Here is a 10,532-nt window from a genome sequence, read left to right as displayed (position 1 = left end):
CTCATCGTTGAGTTGGTCCATATCAGCACAAGGTCTCAAAACTCTACCCCACCTACATTGCTCTGACTCACTGTACTCTGAAGCAACCCGTCCCTACTCATATTTTGAGTGCCTTTCAACCCAGGAGCTCATTATGTGGCGTTCTCTGACTGCTGCTCTGCTGTTCACAAGGGTTTCAGTGGCTAGTCCTTCAGATGTGGACACCTGATTCCTTCCCCCTAGTCTGCTGTTGGTGCGGAAGCTCTCCTGAAATCTGTTCACCTTGGGTGACCCTGCTAGTATTTCAAAATCTGGTGGCATTGCTTCCAGCATCGCAAGCAACACGGGAGCCATCACACCAGGACAAACTGACAGGCGAGAGTGGGGTGACAGCCTGGCACACTCTAAGCCGAACAATAGGGACTGTACTTTTTATGATTTTTATCTTACAGCAAGACGAGAAAGGAGTTAATGAACCATCAGAATTTTCCGAGTAGATGGAAGAGCCATTGTGTCCAGTTAGGAATGCTCTTGGCCGCAAGTCAGAGTTGCTTAAGCAATTGGCTTTTTTTTTTTTTTTCAGTAATGAAATTTGGGATGCACGAAACACTGGATCAGGAGCTCAGTGATACCAGACTTCTGTTTATGACCCAAATTCAAATAAAAATAAAAGCTTTCATGGGACAAAGAAAAAAAAAGTACAACTTACAATCTTGGAAACTCTCTACCCCACGGTGTCCCTCTGAGTCGAAATCTTTTCCAAGGCAGGAGGGTTTGTTCTTGTTTTTTGGTATATAGACCACAATTTAAAACAAACATAACCACGTAGGAGGGTCAACACAGACTTAGGGAGAACAATTTGGCAGTAACCACCCAAATGAATTCAATATGCCCTTTGAACATGGAAACCCACTTCTGCAACTTTATCCTCGTGCGTGCAAGTACATAAGTATAAGCATGAAGTACACAAAAAAGCCTTAAGTTTCACAAAAAAGTGGAGACTTTGCCTTCCGCCACGTCCTCCGATCCTGGTTCCGCCTTCCTCCCACTCAACCTAGTTTCCATCCCAATCCCTCCTTCGCAGCGCGGAGACCCTCTCAAGTCCCGCCTGCAGCCTGCCCTCCGCTCCCGACCCCTCCTCCGCCACACCTACTGGGGATGGTCAAACTCCCCGCCCCGCCCCTCGAGCCCCGCCCCTGCTTCTCGCCCCGCCCCGCGAGCCCCGCCCCTGCTTCTCACACCGCCCCTCGAGCCTCGCCCCGCCTCTAGCCCCGCCTCCGCGCCCAAGAACGCCGTCGTCACACGTGCTGGGATTGGTCGCCCGCTCAAGCCCCGCCCCCGGGTCTCGTCTCCGCCTCTTTCCCCTCACTTAACCCCGGCCTGAGACTCAGCCCTAGTCAGAGCGTCTGGTGTTCGGCGCCGGTGCCGACCTGGGGCGGAGCTGGCCGGGGCCTAGCCGAGTCACCGCGAGAAGACCGGAGAGGCGAGGCTCCCCGCTGGGTCCTGGAAGCCGCTCCTCGCTCCTCCCCTGCCTTCGTCTCGGGCTCCCCGAAGCGCTAGCCCACCCCACCCGGCCCGCGCCCCCTTAGCCGGAAGCGGAAGTGCCCGCAGTGGGACCATGGCGTCTTTGCACGACCTCCCCGACTCGGTCCTGCTGGAGATTTTTTCCTACCTGCCGGTCCGGGACCGGATCCGCATCTCCAGGTGCCGCCGCGCCCCGCCCCGCGGGGGGGACGGCCGGTTGGGGGGTGTATGCGGAGAGGCAGACCGGGGCCGGGGGCGTTCTAACGGCGGCTCCCCTCCCCCAGGGTCTGTCACAGCTGGAAGAGGCTGGTGGACGACCAGTGGCTGTGGCGACACGTGGACCTGACACTCTACACGGTACGTGGGGTCGGGTGGGCCACCCCTGCTGCCTTGGGACTGTAGGGTGGGATTCCGGCTGCGGTCTGTGAGATGGGCCCCTCCCTGCTCCTCTGGGACCTCGCACAGGCTCCCTAGCCTCTCTGAGCCTCAGTTTCTCCAGCTCCACAATGGGCCTCAAGAACAGACCCTGGGGTCACGAGGGTCACGGAGCGCGTACAGGCAAAAGGCTTAGAGCAGCGCCTAAGGGCGGGCAGCATTACAATAAGTGACCCGAGGGCAGACCTGCCAGCGGAAAGGGCGGAAGGTTCCTGTCTACCCGGAAGCATCTGCCTGGGAAGAAAGGCCGACTGTGGGTGAATCAGCCATTGAGAACCCAACGGATCCCGGTTCTGCTGAGACCAAATGGGGTCTCCCTAATCAAGTCCAGACCAAGTGCTGTCTGTGTTCACGCCAGCAAGCATTGTCCCTACTGATGGAGGATGCGCCATGGGTAAATACTTGTTCGGAGTCAACTGAGTTTCCAGAATTCCTGGTCAGACTAGAGCAATCTAACCATTTTCCTCGTCTTCCATTAGCATTGTTTATTTTTTTTTCTGTTTTTCTTAAGAAATAGCTCAAATGCCCAGAAGTACACGGAGGATGCTATCACAAACAGCCATGTAGCTCACAACCTAAATCAAGCTTATTTTAACCTTTGGCCATAGCTGTGTATGTGTTAGAGACATACATAGGTGCGTGGATGCACACGCCAGGGGGCTTCCCTGATCTTTTCACTCGGTTTTCACTCGGTTTTCTGTAAACTTTTTGAAGCTCCTCTGTCCACAGTGAATCCTGTGACAGCCAGCACGCAATGAGGCAGCCTTATTTTTCTGCATCTTGAACGTTTCCTGACTTGACAAGGTGCAGTCTTTCCACTTTTCTCCTGTCTCTTTTCGTGGAAGATCTGAGCGTGTTTCTTTTCTGAAAGGCTTCCAGCATTTGCAGGCTCTTGCTGTACACATAAAACATACATCTCCTTGCTCTCTTTCAAACCCCTCAGAGGCAGCCTCGGTTATTAAGTGGGTTCTTAGCCTTCCTTTCCTATTTTGATTGATTTCATCTGTGTCCATAGGTAACACATAGCGTTCTGAGCACATTTTTTCAAGTTCATGTAATGCCACTGTGCCGTTTAGCTGATGTTTTCTTGACGGAGAAGGGTGTTGAGCGGGTGTGGTGTTGCGCTCGGCAGAGTCGACAGCCATCATTGAACAGATGGACTGCTGTGGGTCGGGCCTTCAACAGTGGGCTCACATGTGGCAGTGATTGTGAGGGCGGTGCAGGACCGGCCAGTGTTTCATTCTGTTGAGGGGGTGGTGGTGGGTTATTCTGAGTTGGAGTCCACTGGATGGGACCCACCCCAAGGAACACCATCATCCTATTGTGTCTTTATGTGCAACTAGCTTTATTCACCCAGGAGCCCTCTGGTGGCGCAGTGGTTACGCATTGGGCTGTGAACCATCAGGTCAGCCATTCAAAACCATCACCCAGCTCCACGGGGGAGAGAAGGTGCTATTCAGCAGTTTGAAGCTACTAGGCCTTCCACAAGAGAGAAAGATGGGGCTTTCTACTCCTGTAAGAAATCTCAGTCTCGGAAATTCCCAGGGAACAGTTCCACCTTGTCCTGTAGGGTCGCTACTGGTCAGAATGGAGCCGATGGCAGTGAGTGAGAACTTTAGTCACACAAGATTGCTTTCAGGAGTTTATTTCCCTCATGGGCATGTGCCATTTAACTTCATTCTTTTTGTGCTATGTAATGGATATACCACCATTTGATGATCCATTTTTCTATTGTGCTTGTTGTGGATTGACTTGTGGGTCGTCTACCCCCCCCACGCCCATAATGTTTTTTTTTAAAAACCATTTTATTGGGGGTTCATACAACTCGTATCACAATCCATCCATCCATCCATTGTGTCAAGCACACTTGCACATTGTTGCCGTCATCATTCTCAAAACATTTGCCTTCCACTTGAGCCCTTGGTATCAGCTCCTCATTTTTTCCCCTCCTTCCCCGCTGCCCCTCCCTCGCAAACCCTTGATAATTTATAAATTATTATGATTTTGTCATGTTTTACACTGTCTCCCTGCACCCTCTTTTCTGCTGTCCATCTCCCAGGGAGGGGTTGTATGTAGATCCTTGTAATCGGTTCCCCCTTTCCACCCCACCCTCCTGGTATCACCACTCAGCATTGGTCCTGAGGGGATCATCTGTCCTGGATTCCCTATGTTTCCAGTTCCTATCTGTACCAGAGTACTTCCTCTGGTCTAGCTAGATTTGTAAGGTAGAATTGAGATCATGATAGTGGGGGGAGAGGACAAAATATATGTTTTTGTTGCAAATTCTAAACCCTGTGCCTGAGGTTATGATCTCATTTGGGAATGGATTGTCTGGTGGTGGTCTTGAGAAAGGGTCCCTGAGGGCATACCTTGCACCAATCTCTCTTGAGATCGGAAAGGGGCGGATTAGGCAAGGGATTAAAGAAGCTGAGATGGGAGAAGACAGATGCCATAAGGTCACCAAGGAGCCCAGGGATCAAAGCTGAGGAGACAAAGGCACCGCCCCTCCTCCCCAGTCAGTCAGTACCTTGAGTTCATCCTCTTAGTCTTCTAAACTGTGACAATTTAACAACATCCCTGATTGTGAAAGCCACCTGGGCTTGTGGAATTTCTGTTAAGGAACCAGATAAGTAAGACGGCTGTTAGGACAGAGAGCTCTCAAGCCACTCCCTCCCCTCTTGGATGGTTTCCCCTCTGCGGAGGCACGGAGGAGGGCAGTTGGTGTGGTTTTTAAGCCCTGGGGAGCTAGCTGTTCAGTTGTGTCCTATATGGCCTGAGCTGTGAGTTGAGCGTGGGTGTTTTTCGGTGGAGAATGCATCAGAGACAGTACACAGTGTGAAGAATCCTCCTTGTGAGAACAGGGGCCTTATCACCACAGAGGAGGGCAGACGCCCTGACAGTCACTCCCTGGTGCCCTCTCCCTTCGGTAGGCTCATCCCCGTGACCAGCTGGGACTCTTCCTGGCAGGGCTGTGCATTTGCAGCCAGGTAGCTGGACAGGGCCGTGGAGTGCAGGGGACACCTTGAGCGTGAGTGAGATGGGGCTTTGAAGTTGGCCTGCGTTTCAGTCTTGGCTCGGATGCTTACTAGCACATGAGCTGCCCAAGAATTTTCCTGCGACATGCCTGCAGCATGGCCTGGCCCTGCGTGAGCTCCAGTCTAATGCTAGGCACGGTGCCTGGCAAAAACAATAGCTGTTGGGTTATGCTTTGGGCTGCTCACCAAAAGGGTGGCAGTTCAAAACCACCAACCGCTGTGCCAGAAGAAGATGAGACATTTTACTCCTGTAAAGGCTTACAGCCCCGGAAACTCACGGGGGCAGTTCTGCCCTGTTGTGACGGGTTGCTGTAAGTCGGAATTGACTTGACAGTACGTTTAGTGATCTGAGGTGTCCTGTTGGCGTAATGAGTGATGAGCTGGGCTGCTAGCCGCAAAGGTGGCTGCTCCATGGGGTAACGAGATTCACAGCCTCAGAAAGTCAGCTCTGGGGAGCAGTTGCACTCTGTTGATTTGGTGTCTGGTTTAGGGACTCTGTTGATTTGGTGTCTGGTTTAGGGATCTAGGGCTGCTACAACAGGAATTTTAACAAAACATCTCTTCCCTCCATCTCGGAGACTGGAAGTCAGATTCAAGGCGTGGGATGGACAGGACTCTGTCGGCGCTGGGAGAAAGTCCTTGTCTGCTTACAGCTTCTCTTCCTAAGATCCCTGGCGGTCCTGTGGTGGGTCTCTCCCCCTCTGCTTTCTTGTGAAATCTTCTATATGAGGGGACTCTGAAGCATTTGTGGGTAAATGCCATGATCTTTCCATTCCATGACCTTTTCGAAGCCCCCTTGTATCACGAGATGGATTACACACACAGCCATTACCCTCAGTTGTCAAGCCAACCCAAGGAAACCCAACATGAGAGTGTAGACCTTCCCCTCAAAGCCTTTCCCCGTGGGTCATCTTTACGCAGTCCGACCACCAGGCCTCTCTCGCAGGGCGCTCCTGGTAGGCGCAAACCACTGACCTCGGCTTCAGCAGCCCAGCTCTCACCCAGGGCTGCATGTTTAGGACCAACTCCAGGAGCCCTGGGGGCACTGTGGGGAAACTGCTGCCCTGCCAACCACAAGGTTGACGGTTCAAGCCCACCAGCCACAGCTGGGAAGAAAGATGAGGCTCTCTGCTCTGATAAAGAGGTAGAGCCTTGGAAACCCCTTCTAGGGTGGCGACCAGTTGGAATTGACTCGGTGCCCCTGGTTTCTTTTTTCCCAGCAGGATCCTGCCTCTTTAACAAAAGAGAAGGCCTGTTCCCACATGGGATGAGAAACGGGGAAACAGGGTTAGGATCTGGGGCCAGGTGGTGGGGGGAGGGGGCACAACTCAGCCCCTGACACCAGGTAAGCTAGAGATGAGGGCGGGAGTTCCTGGCTTTCATTTTCCCACTAACTGTGTGAAGCCCCTCCCTCCTGGTTCCATGGTACCATGGCGCTTTGCTTTCGTGGGCTAAGTCTATTGGTGACATAACAACGGGCCTTTCAACCTTCTTCACACGGATCGGTCAAAGCCGGGGACTCTGCTGGTCGTGTTGTTGAACCATCACCAGGCTGGCTTCCTTGCCTGGTTTTCCCCTTGCCAGAGTATTGGGTTAACCTCTCCCCTGCAAGCCCTGCACGCTTTGGGGACTTACCCAGGGAACTGGCCGTCGGTACACTTGGTTTTGGGTTGCTACTAAGGTGGCTATTGTCTTACCAGGGGAGAGTTTATCCTCCCCCACACACCAGTTTTGCTGGTAAAACCTTGGTACCAGAGACTAGTGCTTCTCCAGTGACTCCCCCAGCAGAGGTATTGCTGGGTCAGGCACTGTGGACATTCAGACGGATCAAAACAAGGAGTGGTAATTCCACAGGTTTCAAAATGTGAAAGATGTGAATAAAAACCACTTCACCAGCCCTCCCAGTCAGGTGGTCTTCTGAGGCAGCAGATGTGCACACTTCCTGTCTACCCTTCCAGAGAGACCCCGGGCATCTGAAGCAGGTGTCCTGTAAGTTCGTTAGAAACCACCAGATGGCTGGCCAGGGCAGCCCCCCTCCCCGCCCCCCTGCACACCGGCAAGCTCAGGGAGAGGTGCTGCTTCACTTCGCGGCCAGCGTTGACTCCATCAGCCTGGAAGAGTGTCCTTTCCTTTTTTGTTTCCCACGAGAGGTGATTCGCCCATTGACATAGAGTCCATTGACAGTTTTACCAGCCCTGGCTCCTACTGTTTTGAGTTAGCTGTTGGTGGCCAGGATCCCCTGGTGGCATCATTGATTACATGCTGCGCTGCTCACCGCAAAGTCAGCAGTTTGAAGCCACCAGCTGCTCTTGAGAGACCACAAAGAGACTTCCCACTGCCTTCAAGAGTCACAGTCTCAGAAACCCGCTGGCAGTTTCACCTGCCCTATTGAGTGGCTGTGAGTCGGAATTGACCCAAAAGCAGTGAGCTGGTGGTTTTTTTTTGGGGGGGAGTGATGTTTATAAGAACCCACACAAGATAACACCCAACATGCCCTACACTAACCCTGTCTGATGAACATCACAAAGACAACCCATTCCTAAATGGGATTATGGGCACTAGAGGTTAGGATTCACAACACATATACTTTTGGGGGATAAAATTCAGACTATGCTTTTAAAATGTTAGGGGGGAAAGGGTTTTTTTTTTTAAATTAAGTGTAGGCTTAATTTTACCCTAGGTGCTTTCCCCCCCTTTTTGTGTGATTTTGCCTGACTTTGTTTCCACTAGAGGTGGTCATTTGAGAAGGAGAGGACTGGTGGGGAGCTCTGTTTTCATGCTTCCTGTGGTTCTCCCTGCTGTCCTCTCCGTGCCCACTCAGAGTGACCTTGTAGGACAGCCGTGAACCTGCACCATGGGGGTTCGGAGTTGACCTTGCGGTTTGCCTCCTCACTCCCCACGTTGCTTACGTTTGAAGTCCTAAAACTCAAAAGGGTGGGGGCACATGATCTTGTTGCCCCTGGGAGGGGTCATGGATTGCTTGGGGCCTTGGGAGCCTTGCTCCTCTGGCCCCCTCACCCCGCTTTCTGGCTCTTACAGATGCGGCCTAAGGTCATGTGGCACCTCCTGCGCCGGTACATGGCGACCCGGCTCCACTCCCTGCGGATGGGCGGCTATCTGTTCTCTGGCTCCCAGGCTCCGCAGCTGTCCCCCGCCCTGATGAGGGCGCTGGGCCACAAGTGCCCCAACCTGAGGCGCCTGTGCCTGCATGTGGCCGACCTGACCATGGTGCCCATCACCAGCCTGCCCTGCACCCTGCGGACCCTGGAGCTGCACAGCTGCGAGATCTCCATGGTCTGGCTCCTCAAGGAGCAGGACCCCACAGTGCTGCCCCTGCTTGAGTGCATCGTGCTGGACCGCGTGCCCGCCTTCCGGGACGAGCACCTGCAGGGCCTGACGCGCTTCCGTGCCCTGCGCTCGCTGGTGCTGGGCGGCACCTACCGAGTGACCGAGACGGGCCTGGACGCCAGCCTGCAGGAGATGAGCTACTTGCAGAGACTGGAGGTGCTGGGCTGCACGCTCTCGGCTGACAGCACCCTGCTGGCCATCAGCCGCCACCTCCGAGATGTGCGCAAGATCCGGCTGACCGTCCGGGGCCTCTCTGCCCCGGGCCTGTCGGTCTTGGAGGGCATGCCGTCCCTGGAAAGCCTGTGCCTGCTGGGCCCGCTCATCACCCCGGAAATGCCCTCGCCGGCGGAAATCCTCTCCTCCTGCCTCGCCATGCCCAAGCTCAGGGTGCTGGAGCTGCAGGGGCTGGGCTGGGAGGGCCAGGAGGCCGAGAAGCTCCTGTGTAAGGGGCTGCCCCACTGTATGGTCATCGTTAGGGCCTGCCCCAAAGAGTCCATGGACTGGTGGATGTGACGGGGCTGCTGCTCCTCAGACCTGGCGCCCCTGCCCTTCACAGCCTTGACCATTGCTCAGAGCAGCACCTTGAAGAGGGCGGGCCCCCTGACGGAGCCCAGAGGCGCCATGGCAGCAGAGAGAGAAGTGGAGCTTCCAGACTGCGGGCCCGCCTTCGTGTTTGCCAGCTGTGTGGCCTCCGTCACACCGGTCAGCCTCTCTGAGGCCCCGTCCCCGCAGCCACCACCGGGGACCGCAGCTACCTCATGGCAGTGTCACAAAACCTTACTCTTTACCGGCCTCTGGTCCTGACATGGTCCTTCCCAAAGGGACAGGGTGGATGCAGAAGTGTTGGGCAAGAGTCAGGGACCCCCTCTCGCCCTTCCTGGGAGGCACTAAAGACTGCGCCTGTGCTCCCACTTGCCCACTTTTGAATTTTATACCTACACGCAGGCGCGGGTACGGAGAGAAGGTGCAACTGAGACCTGTGGTTTGATGATCAGTGTTAAAGTTCAGAGTTGTATTTTCTATGCTGTATTTTCCACTACACAGGTTATTTTGCTATTAAAGGAAACTCATCTTTTTTTTCCTTCTTCTTCTTTCCCAAAGTAGTCTTTAGTGTATTCACACTAAGCACTGGCTCTTTTCCACATTCTGCTCTGGGCCACAGACCGCACCAGACCTGGTCCTGGGGCAGTTCAAAGGCACTGGCCCTGGAGTCGTTTCAGAGCCTTTGAGATGAGGAAGAGGGTGATGCTGATGAGGGAGGGAGGGAGGGAGACAGGGCAGGCCTCTGAGCTGAGTGGCCAGGGAACGGCTGGGCAGGAAGAAGACAAAGGTCCCCGAGGTGGGAGCGTACTTGGCATTTTCTGGAAGCAGGTAGGAAGCCCATGTGGCAAAGTGAGTGGGGTGGGGTTGGGGGTGAAACAAGGTCAGACGGGCTCCCAGATGGCACAGGTTTCCTGTTTGTGAAGCCTGAACAATTTGAAAGACTCAGGTGACCAGTAATCCTCAACGTGCTACTTGTGAGCTGGCTGTGGAGGGGCATGTGCACCCCAGCCGTGGAGCTCTCTGTCCTGCGTGGGCAGGCGGTGGGTGGGGGTGGTTCCTTTCATGGCCATGGCTTGGGTGGAATGCCCAGTGTTATCAAATCAGCAGTTCCAGCATGGGGCATGGGGGTGGGGTACATGGGGGGCCATTCTGCGGGGAGAGACTGGAGAAACTTGGGGTCACGAGGGAAAGAGAAAACACCTCTGCATTTTCGGGTAAGCATTGGACTGCTAATCCTAGGTTGGAAATTCAAATCCACCAGCTGCCTCCAGGGAGGAAGATGGAGCTATCTGTCCCTATAAAGATTTACAGCCTTGGAAACCTTGTGTTGGGTTTGCTATGAGTCAAGAGTCCAAAGTTTTTGGTTTGGGGGCTCGGAGAGGGAGGGGCCATAGTGTAGTGGGATGCTCATTGGGCTGCTAACCACAAGGTCAGCCTTTTGAACCTGCTAGCTGTTCTGTGGGAGAAAGAGGAGGCTGCTCCCATAAAGATTTAGTCTTAGAAACCCAAAGGGGACATTGGGGGTCTTTGGTTTGTTTGGGGACAGGGAGGACTGATGTGGGCGACCAGCCTTCAGGACTGAATGGGTCTGAGGGGAAGTTGTGTAATTGAGAGGTAATTAAAGAGACATCAGACAAGATAAAGCTTACAAGGGCTCACCTCTGCAAT

The 10,532-nt window shown here is 54.0% G+C and overlaps 2 protein-coding genes across 2 annotated transcripts in view; both read left to right on the top strand.

The window, feature by feature from the left end:
* Positions 1-1,341: 1,341 nt before the first annotated feature.
* Positions 1,342-9,397, top strand: FBXL12 (F-box and leucine rich repeat protein 12). Its single transcript, XM_075546513.1, has 3 exons — positions 1,342-1,683; positions 1,788-1,860; positions 8,013-9,397. The coding sequence occupies exons 1-3, from the start codon at positions 1,598-1,600 to the stop codon at positions 8,832-8,834; spliced, it is 981 nt and encodes a 326-aa protein (XP_075402628.1). The 5' UTR covers positions 1,342-1,597; the 3' UTR covers positions 8,835-9,397.
* The window catches only part of LOC142442701 (vomeronasal type-2 receptor 116-like), a 44,575-nt gene continuing 42,985 nt past the window's right edge, over positions 8,943-10,532 (top strand). Inside the window, exon 1 of the mRNA XM_075543961.1 lies at positions 8,943-9,023. Coding sequence (XP_075400076.1) covers positions 8,943-9,023 — 81 coding nt within the window. The remainder of the gene's footprint in view (positions 9,024-10,532) is intronic.

This window comes from Tenrec ecaudatus, chromosome 1, assembly GCF_050624435.1.
Source record: "Tenrec ecaudatus isolate mTenEca1 chromosome 1, mTenEca1.hap1, whole genome shotgun sequence".
Lineage (NCBI taxonomy): Eukaryota > Metazoa > Chordata > Mammalia > Afrosoricida > Tenrecidae > Tenrec > Tenrec ecaudatus.
This window is presented reverse-complemented; position numbering and strand designations above follow the sequence as displayed.

What these genes read in the sequence shown, in the direction of transcription:
- FBXL12 (XM_075546513.1), top strand. Translation starts at nt 1,598, where the DNA reads ATGGCGTCTTTGCACGACCTCCCCGACTCGGTCCTGCTGGAGATTTTT. An exon ending in GACCGGATCCGCATCTCCAG is followed by an intron (nt 1,684 to 1,787) that starts GTGCCGCCGCGC and finishes CCCCTCCCCCAG; the next exon opens with GGTCTGTCACAGCTGGAAGA. An exon ending in TGGACCTGACACTCTACACG is followed by an intron (nt 1,861 to 8,012) that starts GTACGTGGGGTC and finishes TGGCTCTTACAG; the next exon opens with ATGCGGCCTAAGGTCATGTG.